Source organism: Carcharodon carcharias, chromosome 11 (assembly GCF_017639515.1).
Source record: "Carcharodon carcharias isolate sCarCar2 chromosome 11, sCarCar2.pri, whole genome shotgun sequence".
Classification (NCBI taxonomy): domain Eukaryota; kingdom Metazoa; phylum Chordata; class Chondrichthyes; order Lamniformes; family Lamnidae; genus Carcharodon; species Carcharodon carcharias.
In genome coordinates, this window is record NC_054477.1 from 47,999,899 (window position 1) to 48,015,337 (window position 15,439).

At 40.5% G+C, this 15,439-nt stretch overlaps 1 protein-coding gene across 1 annotated transcript; it reads right to left on the reverse strand.

Moving 5' to 3' along the window:
• Positions 1-3,430: 3,430 nt before the first annotated feature.
• gsx1 (GS homeobox 1) lies at positions 3,431-4,770 on the reverse strand. The gene is made up of 3 exons (XM_041199868.1): positions 4,383-4,770; positions 4,094-4,095; positions 3,431-3,778 (listed from the first exon to the last, which is right to left on the reverse strand). Exons 1-3 carry the CDS (start codon positions 4,768-4,770, stop codon positions 3,431-3,433), a joined length of 738 nt encoding a protein of 245 aa, XP_041055802.1.
• Between the last annotated feature and the right edge of the window lie 10,669 nt (positions 4,771-15,439).

The window sequence follows — 15,439 nt, forward strand, 5'->3', positions numbered from 1 at the left end:
TAGAAAAGGTTTCCTCTGTTTTACGCAAATTTGAACGATTTCTGTCCAACTGTGGAACGGAAATATTGGGGCACTCTGTTTCGGCATTTGTGAAACCATTTCGAGGATAGATGTGTACATTAGAAACATACACAGGTAAATGTGCCAAAAGCGCACGACTGCGCCCACCACCTTTATCTGAAACAGACGGCACCGCGCAATCCAATTACTGTTGACGAGTTGGAACTTAATCATAAGCATGAATGGCATTCTGAGGCGTCTGTTCCCCCCCACCCCCCAACCCCCCACCTCAAACTGGCTAACTGAATGAGTTTTACATTTAGAAAAACAGGCTCACTGCTTAAACTGGGCTGGGACGTGGTTCGATGGGCAACTGGTCATTGGGTCCCCTTCAGTGTTAAGCGAAAAAATAACCAAAAGCAGAAGTGCAGCTCCCCTTCCACATCTTACATTTAAATTAGGAATAGTTATCTGTAAGAATTCAACTCTCACTTCTAACATCGCACGGTGTACAGGCCTTAGGTGGTCGCCTTATTGCCAAAAGCGATGTTCAGCGACCGTTTAAAAAACTAACACAAGTTGGTCGCAAACGTGATATATATTGTCAGGTGATCTCTTTTGGGACAACTCCAATATCACACAGAATCAACACCATTTCCAAGTGTCAGTTCAGACAGTGAACATCCGAGTCGGTCTCTCCCCTGAGCGTACAGTTATGCAAATAAATTATTATCCATTTTCATAGGTTCCCAAAATGTCTTCCGTAGTTTATTAGCATTTGGTATTTAACTGAGGAACCCGTTGGATTATCTGTCAAACATTATTTATACAACTAGGAATTTCACTATGTCCTTGTGTGTGTATGTATGTATGTCTATGTCTGTGTGTGTGTCTATGTGTATGTTTGTAGGTGTATATATATGTGTATGTGCGCGCGTATGTGTATGAATGTGTGTCTATGTGTGTGTGTCTATGTTTGTGTGTCTATGTATGTGTGTTATTATGTCTGTATGTGTATGTATATGTATATGTGTGTGCGTGTATGTGTGTATGTGTGTGTGTGTGTATGTATATGTGTGTGTGGCTGTGCATGTGTGCCTGTGTGTATGTATGTGTGTGTATGTGTTTTTGTGTGTGGATATGTGTGTGTGTGTGTGTCTATGCATAGGTGTGTGTTTATATGTGTGTGTCTATTTGTGTGTGTCTATTTGTCTGTGTGTATGTGTGTGTCTATTTGTGTGTGTATGTGTGTGTCTATTTGTGCATGTGTGTGTGTGTGCATGTGTATATGTGTGCGTCTATTTCTGTGTATGTGTGTGTATATGTGTGTGTCTATTTGTGTGTATGTTTATATGTGTGTCTATTTTTGTGTGTGTATGTGTGTGTCTGCATGTGTGTTGTCTATGTGTGTATGTGTAGGTGTGTGTTTGTATGTGTATGTGTGCGTGTCTATGTATGTGAATATATGCATATGTGTGGGTGTGTATGCATGTGTGTGTGTATGTGCGTGTGTGTATGTGTGTGTGTATGTATGTGGATATGTGTGTATGTGTGTATGTATTTGTGTGTCTATTTGTGTGTATGTATGCATCTATGCATATGTGTGTGTTTATAAGTGTGTGTCTATTTGTCTGTGTCTATTTGTTTGTGTGTATGTGTGTGTCTATTTGTGTATGTATGTGTGTGTATGTATATGTGTGTGTCCATCTGTGCATGTGCATGTGCATGTGTTTATGTGTGTGTCTATTTGTGTGTATGTGTGTTTTTGTGTGTATATGTGTGTGCATCTATGTGTATGTCTGTATGTGTGTGTGTCTATTTGTGTGTATGTTTATGTGTGAGTGTTGTATATGTGTGTCTATTTGTGTGTGTGTATGTGTATGTATGTGTGCCTATTTATGTGTGTGTATGTGCATGTATGTGTGTATGCTTGTGTTTGTACATGTGTGTGTATGTATGTGTTTCTGTCTATTTGTATATATATGTGTGTGTGTGTCCATTTGTGTGTGTATGTGTGTGTGTGTCTATTTCTCTCTGTGTGTGTCTGTTTATATGTATATATGTGTGTGTGTGTTTGTGCCCAGTTGTGTGTATGTATGTGTGTCTATTTGTATGTATAAATGTGTGTGTGTCCACTTGTGTGTGTCTATTTGTGGGTGTCTATTTGTGTGTGTGCATCTATTTTTGTGACTGTGTGTGTGTCTATTTTTGTGTGTATATGTGTCTGTATGTGTGTGTATGTGTGTGTATGTGTTTTTGTCTATTTTTATGTATATATGTGTGTGTCCATTTTTGTGTATATGTGTGTGTCTATCTGCGTGTGTGTCTATTTTGTGTGTATATGTGTGCATATATGTGTGTGTGCATATGTGTGTGTGCATATGTGTGTGTATCTATTTGTGTGTGTTTATATGTGTGTGCATGTGTGTGTCTATTTGTGTGTGTATATGTGTGTGTGTATATGTGTGTGCCTATTTGTGTATGTTTATATGTGTATATTTGTGTGTATATGTGTGTGTCTATTTGTGTGTGTGTATATATACGTGTCTATTTGTGTGTGTATGTTTGTGTGCCGTCTATTTGTGTGTATGTATCTACTTGTATGTATGTATCTATTTTTGTGTGTATTTGTGCGTGTGTGTGTCTGTTTGTGTGTGTGTGCATCTATTTATGTGTGTGTATCTATTTGTGTGTGTGTCTATTTGTGTGTATCTGTTTGTGTGTGTATCTTTTTGTGTGTGTGTATCTATTTGTGTGTGTATCCATGTGCGTGTATGTGTATCTATTTGTGTGTGTACGTATGTGTGTGCAGCTATTTGTGTGTGTGTATCTATTTGTGTGTTTATCTATTTTGTGTGTGAGTAACTATTTGTGTGTGTGTGTTGCTATTTGTGTGTGTGTATCTATGTGTGTTTGTGTATGAGTGTGTATCTTTGTGTTTGTATCTATTTGTGGGTGTGTGTATGTGTGTATCTATTTGTGTGTGTGTCGGCTGTGGGGCGAGCGCAAGACTTGTCAGATTTCAAATTACTCACTTTTAGATTAAATCATAAGGCGTCAAAGCCCAAATGTCTAGGAAAAAATCTTTATTTGTCATAAATAAATAAATAAATATCATGAAATACATACAAATCAACCAAATACAGGACCATGTCTTTCTTTTTAAAAAAAGTCACGGTCAGAAAATGTCAACTTAAACACATGTCACAATGTTAGTGAGCGAACACTAATGTATCGTGTGCTTAGAATCACATGTGAAATTCGGATCTGAATAATCTTTTCCCACTAGAACTTTATTTACATATTTGTTTTGTTTTTTAAAAAAACATATTAAGAGTCTGATTTTTGAAAATGACCAGATAGAAAAGGCTATGGTAGCCCGACAACTCGCGACCGCAGTGCGTTGGCTAGTTTTACTTCAAACTTATTTTCAAGGAGTGACCGACAAGTCTCTGTCGTCTTTGCCGGATGATGAAGGTGACATGGGCATTTCCTCCTCTTCCTCGGTGCAATTGGCCGATGTCAGGGAGCTGCACTTGCAGTTGGCGGGAGCGCGTTGCGCGCTGCCGCTTTTCCCTTCTTTTTTGTGCTTGACCCGGCGATTCTGAAACCAGATTTTCACTTGTTTCTCAGACAGGTTCAGGTAGGTGGCGATTTCGATCCTGCGGAGCCGGGACAGGTACATGTTGGAGGCGAATTCTCTCTCCAATTCTAGAAGCTGTGTGCTGGTGAAGGCCGTGCGCATCCTCTTGCTGCTCTGTAGCTGGCTGGAGCTTGTCTCAGAAGCTTTGAAAACCAATAATGAAGTGTTTTAGAAAATGCAGATTGCAACACTTTCTATCAATAAAAACAAACTTCAGACAACAAAATTTGCTATTGAATATCAATAATTAGTCAAACCCCACCGCTACACATTGAAGGATTCTACAATGAAGCACCTTGAATTTCGCTATGTTATTTTAATTATAAACGATTCTTAAATATAAAAATAAGACACAACAAATTTGCACAGTTCACCCCATAGCTAGCAGCACGCTTGGGATTTCGGACTTATTTCCGAAGGTTATTTACATGCAGTTTATATATCACAAACGTCTCCATTTAGTTTGGAAAACATTTACACTGAGCAATTGCATTGGAGAATTATATATTCACTCAATAATAACTGGATGTGAAAGGACAGTATTTTGTCAGCAAACATGCATATGGCAGGAACATCGGAACCGTAGTTTATTGCTTTGTTATCGCATTACTGTTCCTTTTCAGGCCGTTTAAACAACAGCAAAACGCTTCCACCCTGATATCAATCGAACTTTCAATCACACTGAAGCAATGACTAACGATACAACCGGCCTGGGACCGGGAGACCACTGATTACTCACCAAGGGAAAGGCAGTGAAACTGCCTCGGGTCTGTCATGGGATAAGATGCCGAGTAGATGTTGGGTCCATGGTCCACAGTGACTCCGCTGGTCCTGTGATGCCTGCTCAGGGCTGAGTGACAGTACTGTGGGCTGAAGGTGGGGAACTGCGCCTTAAGGAAAGGGATGCCAGGTGGGCCGGGATGGAGCTGAGAGGCTGTCACACACAGGGGACACACACACAGCAGCCCTGATTTCCGAGAATGGCATGATCCCGCAGAGAGAGCCAGAGAATGAGGCGGATGCACGGCGTAAGGTAGTAAAGGTGTGTTACTCTCAAACACCCCAGGGGATGCTTTTTCATTCGAGTCCCTCACAATAAGCGAATCCACAAGGAACGACCTGGGCATTTTCGAGGGAAGATTTTTCCTGTCAGATGTCGTTGTGATATGACTGAAAGCGGACGATAGCCAAGTTGTTGGAGTTATCTGTGGTGCTGAAAGTGCGGAGCTGGCTCCTTAAATACTTTGGGATTGCGGTTACCATGTGATGGTTACGCCACTAGCGGCAGAGTGGATCTCAATAGGCTTTTTGTGGCTTTTCGGTTTGGATTCACTCTGCACGCTTCGCTTTTATTCCACTTGTTAACTAAATGAACTGCATAATGTTCTCTCATTCTTCTCAACCGCACCCACACGCTCTCTGCCTTCCTTCATCCCCTGGCTCCTGTTCCCGCTTTCTCTTTCTGGCTTTTAATGTCTTATTATCTATCCCGTTTCACCCAATCTCAGCATCTCTCTTTATTTATTCTCTACCACCTTCTGCCTTTAACTATCCTTCGCCGCTTTGTTATTTTTGCTCTCTCTCTCTCTTTCTCTCTGTCTTCCCCCATGTGGCATTTTATTTTGTTACATTTTCCGACGTGCCTTTTCCCTCTTTTGCCGTGTCATTTACCCGAACCCATCTTCTCTTGGCTTTCAATTCATCTACTGTTCTCTTGTCCCCACCCTGTACCAAATTATTCTATTTCACTGTCCCCATTCCCTTAATATATCAGTATCTTTCTGAAACGGATGTTTTTTTGCCGATGCATTAATCACCGGTTCATATTTTCTCTGCCCTTCATCAGTATACATTCTTATTCCTAGAGCGACAGAACTCGGCCTAAAAAAACTGCTTTCACTGATCGTCTAACAATAGGTTAAATAAAATGGTATTTACTGAATTCTTGCAGATCCTTCACAGACTGGAGAGGTAAACAAACACCCAGCTGCAGAGCAGAGTGTGGGCGAAAGGAGATAATCCAACTATACAGTTTATAAACTCTAGCTGGGGCTTTCTTTGTACAACCCGCGAAGTAGTACACATGGGGGAACAACTGGAAGATTCATTGAACTTTGGAAACATGCTTAAACTGCTTCTGGAATCCAAAAGCGTCAGGGAAGGAACATTGCAATTTCATCACGTTTCAGATGCGATTTGTTTTCTGCCTAACAATAAATCCCTCTCCTGAAAAGAATGACGCCAAAGTATTTCGACGAATATGTAGATATTTTTAATCTGACTGCGGTCTAACACGCATTGTGGTGAACGATGCACAATATTCTGTGAAAATGCAGGTGCTAGTATTAAACAGCAAAAATGTTTATATAATTTTTATGTCATAGACGTGACTATACTTATACGTGCCAATTTTACTAGGTTTGATGTCAATTATTTTTGTTTCAGGCTATTATGGAAAATGCGTTGGCAGTGATGTTAAGATCCTATAGCCGAATTGAAGGAACAGAGGTTTAATTGATCAGATTAACCAGGTCTGGGTCGCAATGCCAAATAATTAAATGTTGTTTCTTCTGGGTGATGTTCATTTTTATTTTGAAATCCCAACTTCTATGGCATCTGCTTAGTTATTTATTCTAATCTCCAATTACATGTCCACTGTCCTTACTGTACGTATGTTTATAAAGATACAAAGCCTGGTTCATCCTGGTACTACTTTCAAATCCAGAGTCGTCCTCATCGTCTTTTCAGAGAATTTCAAGACGCCAACTTTTTATAGTAGAAATTTTAAGCACATTTTGATTCCTAAATGCTTGCGATTCTGTTTAGTACGTGGTTAAATGTCACGTTTAAATTCCGTGGGGTACTTTGGAATTGCGTATAAAATAAACAGGTTTTCAGACGCTGAACCTTCTTGAGGCTCTTTGTAGAAAGTGGCGAATGACAAAGAAGAGCGAATTAAAGTGTGTGACAGCAGAGAATAAGCAAACACAAAGAGAACTCTGTCACACATTGGCAGTAAATACTGGTGCTTTTGGAACAAGCGTCCCCCGCATGATTTGATTAAGTAATAATAAAACATTTTTTTCCATTTTAGAACCATTAGACAAAACAGTGGCAAGAATAACACATCTTAACGTGCATATAAACAATAGAATCTGTAGGGTGCTGGGTATCTGAGTTCGCAAAACATAAAATTACGCTGTTTAACAGTTAATGTATCTGGTATCAGGTTCAGACCAAGTTTGTACCATTGTGTAGGTCATTCCGTTTATACAAACTCTGATACTATGCTTAATAAGAAAATGTTACTTAATTTTTGACAATCTCTTGAATGATATCCCTCTTAGATGTTTGCGTTTACAGTTCAATGGTAAAATTCAATGATTTAACTAGAATTGTCAAGGTAAGGATGTTACTAAAATACTTTCTAATCACAGCTGCACTACTCATAGCCTCATTGACAACACTCCCAGCAGTGCTCCGCCTACCTTGCACTGTCCTGCGTTCACTGCACCACACTTCACTTAAACATCCTCCCCTTCATGTTCAGACACTCCCCACTATTACAGCCCTCACATACACAACTCACATCTCTCTCTCTCTCACGTACACACACACCATTAGCTACTCTACCATGACAGCCACATTCTCCAAACACCTCACAAGGCTCTCACTAACACATTTCCTTTTTTCCTTGCAGCAAAAGCTGGTACAGAAAAGCAGGCAATAGGCAACCAGAGAAGGACGAGCCTGCCTGCATACCCTCCACACCATCCAAGAGAGTGTCCTGCCTGTAATAAAAACAGAAAATGCTGCAAAAACTCAGCAGGTCTGACAGCATCTGTGGAGAGAAAAACAGAGTCAACATGAGTCTGAATAACTCTTCTTCAAATACTTGTTTCAGATTTCCAGCATCTGCAGTATGATGCTTTTATCTTAGTACCCTGACTATAGTGGGAAGAGATGGACTGTGGCCATTTTCAATATAGGAAACAATGGCTCACAGGGCTTCTTTCTACTGAATCTTATTTGTCTCTTCTGACTTCTCCTTCAACCTACACATGACAATCTCCTGATGCTTTCCAGGACATCACATTACTTCTGCAGCCTGATCTCCAGCAGAATCCTAGGAATGCTGACATACCTTCTAAGGTGAGTGGCCTGGCCTCCATAGGAAAGACACCTATGGTCCTCTCTCAGGATGACAATACGTCTACTCCCCCTCCAGACCCTACACCTGGGTGCTCGCACTTGCCTCAACAGCTGGTCCAGACTGCTGTAACTCTTGCTGCCATGCTGCAGTCTGCACTTGGGCCCTCTAAACTCGGTACTGCTCAGTGCCATTCTCTGGAGCCATCTGAAGTGTTCTGAATGTAAGCTCAACAGTCTTCCAGTTTCCAAGCTGTAGGCACTGGGGAAACACATTATAGGAACATCAGGATAGGAAAACAAGCACACATTACAGCCATTGCAGGCTCTGCTTTCACAAGGGTAATTAGTCAAGGCTTTAGTCAATACTGACAAAATTTGTTTGCTAAGGATGCCTTTTGATTGAATTTGATTTGGTATCTGTCTGTGCAATGAAGTGGGGGACAGAACAGCAAGTTAGGAGTGAAGGAAAACAATCACCCTCAATTTGATACTTCTGTTGGTGTTGAGTGCCTTTAGTGAAAATCCTGATACTTTGGTGTGCTTAGAACTGAGATGTTGTTGGCCTCACCTGGTACAGCTTGAAAGGAGCTTGTGAAATACAAGTTGAAGATGATGGTGACCTTGACAGCCATGGGCGATGTTGTCTATGCCCTAGTTTGGGCCAGAATGATGGTTGCAGCAGGTGACATAGCTTGGTGTCTGTATCCTTGGTGATGTGAAAGCCCCTCATATTTCTCTTCAGTGTCTTCCTTGCTGCCCTGGCTCATCCTCCAGCCCCAAAGACAGCCTATGAGACCATTCATGTCTGCAGTCAAATTATTTATGGCAAAAATGTCAGTGCATGGCAAGTACAGCACTGGGGTGATCCAAAATTGAATCTGGGCCCTAAATTAAATGTATTATTCCCTAATTAGAATGGTGCCAATTTGCACTCTTGCTACCAGTGCCCTCCTATATTCATATGACATATAGCACACTCATGTGTGTCTGTCTGCCATATTTGGGACTTAGTAATGTGGTAAGGGCCCACAAGTACTTTGTGACTGAATGTCAAGGCTATTGTCTTCAACCCCTATCACAAACCCCATTCACTCACTACTGAATCTAGCTCTCTCTATCAGACTGAACCAAATCTAAAATGGGCTTTAAACCCCACATGCAATCCATCACAAAAGAGCATTTATTTCCATTTGAGTGACATTGTCTGCTTTTGCCCCTCCCTACCCCATTGCAATTCTTAGACATGCCCGTCACCTCCAGACTTGATTTGCTGGACTTCCATTCTCCACTTTTCATAAACTCAATTTGATCATGACTCTACTGCAGAAATCCTTGTCCTGCTCTAAATCCTGCTCAAACTTCAATTGCCTCTTTGGAAATCTACACCGGCTCCCTATTCACCAGCATATTAAATTCAAAATCTATAAAGCACTCTGTGTCCTTGCCTCATTCTATTCCTGTAATCCTCACCAGTCCTATAATCACCTCCTGAATGTTCTGCTTCCCTGACTGAAGTCTTCTATACATTCCTGCTCACCCCCACCATTGGTGGTAGGACCTTCAGTCATCTTGATAGTACTGTTTGGAAATCCTTTTCCTTAAACCTTTGCTTCTCTATCAATCTCTCTCTATCTCTAAAACCCTCCCCAGTACCCATCTCTCTGTGACCAAGGTTAGACACCCCTCCTATTTTTTTCCCTTTCTGACTCAGTTTCTATTTTCTTTAAATCCATTTGTGAAATGCTTTGGAATGTTTCTTTATGTTCGTTCCTTATGTTAAAGGTGCTATGTAAACACAAATTTTCAGGTGGCAGCAGGAATTACATATGGTTGGTTCATTCCTTCAGTTGACATTTTGAGGCACTAACAGACCACTGAGCAAAACTATTAATTAACACCCTGAAATTTAATATCGTAGATACATTTATTCATGATATTGCAAGGATTCACTGGCCCCTTGAGATTTCTTGAAATGCACTAAAATGTTGAGGTCAAGAATTAAGGCATTCCTGGGCTTCACTGGGAATGGAGTTGTGCTATGATCTTCACAATATCTCAATTTACTGAATGTCCAGTCTTCACTCTTCATAAACTCAATTTTCCCGTGATATCCACTGCAAAGACACAGTGTGATTTATAGATTTGAATTCAATTTATTGGGGAATGGGGAGCCAAAGGGAGGTTTTCAGAGGTAATTAAGGATTGAACAGGACTTAGAGCAGGACAGGGATTTACCCAGCTGGCTGTGAGAGATCCCGAGAAATGATTTGAAGAGGAATAGGGGATTTGTCCTTCGTCCTGTGCAACGTTTATCCCTTTGCCAACAATATTTAAAAAACAAATGGCGTGATCATTGTATCATTATTATTTGTGGGATCATGTGGTGTGCCAATTGGATGCCGCATTTAAGAGTATTTCATTATCCATAAGGTGTTTTGGGATGTCCTGAGGCCAGAAAAAATGCTACATAAAAGCAAGCCTTTCTTTCCTTCTATTTACTGGCTCATCTTCCATCCATCAACTTTGATGAACATTAATTTTGAGTGTCACTGCAGGCTTTGAATTGTCGGTGGGTACATGCACAGCTGTCAATAGCTTTATTTTTGCAGACAGTTTTGGATTATCAGATTCCTTCAAAAAAATGAATAATATGGACAATTATCATTGCCATCGACAACTGGAGGGACCAGACCAGCTGTAATAGGACAATTAGGCACTTGTACGTTCCTGGAAATTAGGACCAGATTAAGGTTGAACATCTGCATTGCTTACCTGCAAATATCTTGGGACCAGATGTTTCCAATGCCAACTAAAGAGATGATTTAACTTCTTATAATTTGAACATTATTCATATTGCTCAAAAACTTGGCCTACATTGTCTGATTGATTTTAGCTGGTAAACAGATGTAAATTGAGCATGATAGTTTGCTGTATACTTCACACACATTGTTACTACATATCATCACAGCCACATGGGCTGCAGTGGTTCAAGAAGGCAGCTCACCACCACCTTCTCGAGGGCAATTAAAGGATGGGCAATAAATGCTGGCCTAGCTGTGACACCTACGCCCCACGAACAAATTTTTAAAAATACACAAAGAGATCCTTTAAATAAAATGCTTAATAAGAGAAAACCCAGTATAATGTTGTTTTTGGATTTCATTCCGATATTGTGGCCCCCATCTGTTTGATGCTTGTAACATTAAAACAAAGCCATGTTTCTGTATTAACACAGTTTATCCTATTTACCGGCATCCCCATCAGGATATTGCTAATTCTTCTATTCGTCAAAATAAAATGGGCATTCATGGTTGCTAGTACCTGAGCAGTATACAGAAACGTGTACATTTAAAAAGACCCCTATAAGAGTGTTTAAGAACATTTATGAGATTTTGTTTAAAATTCTTTTTCCACTTTACTGGCCAACAGCCATTTTCCCCCAATTTAATTGTAGCTCCACAGTGGGTTTCTCCATGGGTTTCCTCTTGGTGTTTTTCTAGCAAGAAAAGAAGGATTAGTGGATGGATTCCAGGCAGCAACGCTGCCCACCTGTCAGTATTCTGCAGGCAAAGGAACACAGAGCAGCAGTGCTTCTGTAACTTAAATTTACAAGGAAGTCTCAATAGAATTGTGTTGCATATGCTAAGCTGACCTGTAACCAACTCCTTCACAGAGTTTGTACTGCAAGTGGTTATCAAGGTCATAAACAACCTTAGCTTTTAGGGCTTGCATTCAGTCTTGGCTGTGATTGGAAACAATAGCAATATAAGGAAATCAGCTGTCCTTAAATGTGTAAAGCAACTGATGGGGGCTTTATTTGCTGAAGCAAATGGCTCACCATTGTCAACCAATAGCTACATGAAGGATCACGATAGCTTGCTGCATACTTCACACTACTATTGGCTGCATAGAGAAACGGTTATCACGGCAAGCTTGGGCAGGTGGAAGGGCAGTGGTGCAATGTGTATAATAAGCACTTATAGCAAAAACTGTGTGAAGAAGAGGTAATTACGAGTGCCATACATGCTAAGCACACTTTATTAATAGTAAGTAATGGTGAGTTTTCCTATCTTAGTTGATCAGTTGAGGTCAATAAACGACTTCATGAGTTGCTTCGGGATGTGTGGTAGGATGCTAATCAAATGCACTGTTGTAACTATTTCTCATCCTCCTTGAGCATCCTCCTTGCATTAGGAAGTCCACCCTCTCTGACTTTCTTCCTCCAGCTGAATTTTAATGAACCCATCTAACAATGGGAAATTCTCTGGCCTGCTGAATTGTTTCCCGCCAGTGTATGTCAACAGAAATAGGATGATTGACAAATGGGACTGAGCTTAGCTCAGGATACAGGTGACTGAGATTTTAATGAGTTGAGCTTTATGGATGAGTAAGATTGGAAGGCTGCCAAGGACATTGGAAAAATCAAGTCCAGAGATGGCAATTATATGGGATAAGGGTTTTGTTGGGAGTGGAATTAAGAAATGAATGAATGTGAGCCATGCTTCAGAGATGAAAATAAATAGTTTTGGTGATGGATCCAATATAAAGTTTGAAGTCACACAGGGTGCCAAGATTTTCACAGACTGATTTAGCTTAAGGGTCAGCCATGACTCAGTTGCTAACACTCTTGTCTGAGTCAGAAGATTGGATGTTAAAGACTCAATCCAGAACTTGAGCACCAAAATCAAAGCTGACACTTCTAGAACTGAGGAAGTGCTGCACTGTCAGAGGTGCTGCCTTCTGATAAGGCATTAATGTGATGCCCCATCTTCCCTCTCAGGTGGATGTAAAACATCCTAGGGCAGTGGAGTTATCTCCAATGTTGTCGGCATATCTAAGGGATATAGGGAAACCGTAGAGAGCCGCTGGAGTCAGTGTGGGATATAGGGAAACCATAGAGAGCTGCTGGAGTCAGTAGCAAAATTGTGTAGCTCAGTTTACGTTCAGCTCTTGGATCCAGGTCCTATTGGAGTCCATGCTTATGATGATGAAAGTATCCCCTCTCTATTGGCTGTGGGTGACCAAGATGAATTCAGTTTAGGCAGTACTAAACCAGTTCCTACCAGGCACAGGACAATACAAAAACATCCACAATAAAGCACAAATTGACACAAAACTGATCACTCACTCAGAAAGGTCTGCAGCAGGAGTTGAAAAATTTGCTCTCATATAGTAGAGGGTAGAGCTCAATGACATTATTGGACAGTTACAGTGAGCTATATCTAATCTGGGACTGGATCCTCATGCCAAAATTGGGGCCCTGTAATTACATAGTGGAAGCTCTTCTCTCTGTGATTTTAAGGAAGGAATCAACTTATTTAAAATAAATGGGTTACTCGTCCAGATAAAATGCAAGAAGGGAAATACAGGCAAACACATTACATGTCGGCAGAACCATGGCCCTGAAATTATAAGTCAGAAGAAGAAAGCACCTTGAAGGCTAAATTGAGAAATAGGGGAAGACTTCATGGTGTGATAAATATCCACCAGCATAGTTGGACTGAATGGCTCATTTCTGTGCTGTATATTTTATGTAATTATGGCACCGTTCACAACCTCAGGATGCCCTAAAGCACTTCACAGTCAAGGAATTATTTTTGAATTGGAATCACTGCTATAAGAAAGGGAGATGTGACATCCAATATGGACTCAGAATGGTCAGAGCAAGAAGGTGAATGATGTGACATAATTGGTTGAGGAATAAATGCTGGAGAGGAAACTGGAAGAACAACTTACTCTTTGTCACATAATACCATGGAATTTTTATGTTGACCTGAGATGACAGACAGGGCCTCGCTTTAACATCTCCTCCAAAAAGTGGCACCTCCACCAATGCAGCATTGTCAATAAGCTCACAGTCTTCAAAAAGTAGCCCTGTAAAAGTTCCTTAATATGCATTAAATCCACCCAGTGACTGAGCACACCAAATGTCTTCTTTTACACAAGGATTCCTGTACATATACTGTAGGGTAATTGTGCAGCAGCTCCAGTTTACAAATGTTAGCTGTTCCATCCTGATTTCCTGTAATAGATATGTATAATTTGTGCAGGTGATTTGTTGTGTAGCAGCTTAATTATCTCACCTATTTCAACACTGGATCTTGGAGTGATTTTCCACAGATCCCTGAAAGTAGCACAACAGGTCGATAAGTAGGCATATGGAATCCTTTCCTTTATTAGCTGAGGTATAGAATATAAGAACTGGGAGGTTATGCTAGAATGTATAAAACACTTATTAGGCCACAACTTGAATACAATGTGCAGTTCTGGTCACCTTATTGCAGAAAGGAGGTAACTGCACTGGAGAGGGTGCAGAAGAGATTTACAAGGATGTTGCCAGGACTGGAATATTGCAGCTGTGAGGAAAGATTGGATAGGCTGGGGGTGTTCTCCTTGGAACAGAGGAGGTTGAGGGGAGATTCTATTGAGATGTGCAAAATTATGAGGGGCCTGGATAGAGTGAATGGGAAGGGCCTATTTACTTTAGCAGCGAGGTCAGTGACTAGGGTTTATAGATTTAAAACAATTAGTAGAAATAATAGAGGGGAGATGGGGTAAAACATTTTCACCCAGAGGGTTGTGGGGTCTGGAACTTGCTGCCTGAAAGGGTAGTAGAAGCAGAAACCTTCAACTCATTTAAAAGGTGTCTGGATATCACCTCAAGTGCCCTAACCGGCAGGCCTATGGACCAAATGCTGGAAAGTGGGATTTTTTGGCTGATGCAGACATGATGGGCCAAGTGGCCTCCTTGTGTGCCGTAAACCTTCAATGATTCTTTACCATAATTAGCGAGACTTACTGTCCAAGTAATTTGACATTTTAAAAAGTCTCAGATGACTTGGAAACACCATTCTCGCTGATCGCTTGTGTTACAAATTGTTTGCCTTACATCATTTCCGTTCCTACTGACATATTCTGGAATTCATTAGTTAATAGTCGTGAGGTCTCCTTCTCTTATGAATAATGGTACAGTTATACACCTGTCCAAAACAAGTAGGTAATTAGCTGAAATGATCTTCTAGTAATAAGGTTCGATTTATGTAATAATGTAAAGACTTGAGCAGTTTCGCTGCAAAATAAGGAGAACTTGGGGTTTATCCAAACAAATTGATTGGCTTTGAATACTAGACAAAGTAATAAATGTACATTTTATTTTTTTTTTAATAATTTACCTGGTAAATTGATGACGACAGCAGAGCACACATCGTGTTATCAATCTAACCTGGATAAGTATCGTTTACCATGATTTTACAAAAGGTATAGCTGAAAATACCACAACATTAAGCTTACTTAAGTTAATTTGTACAGTAGGTGACATTCAGTGATAGTCATTTAGTATATGGCGTGACTGAGGTAATCAGTCTAATTAAATATAGGAGACAGTTACAATCAGTATCATAAATATGAAATGAGAGTGGAGTTGAACTGAATAATTTCAAGTTCAACCTCAGATGTAGAATGAAAGATAAGGCACAAGCTTGGACTAGTAGGCTCCGCACAGTAGAAAACAAAGTACAAGGAGCAGGAGTTCATGGTCTTTTGGAACACACACAGAGTAATAATCCCCATTGCAATTCTCGCTGTGGAAAGACAAATGGCATTGACCTCTGCCAACCTTGCAGTTCTTGAGCCCTCTACAGCCCA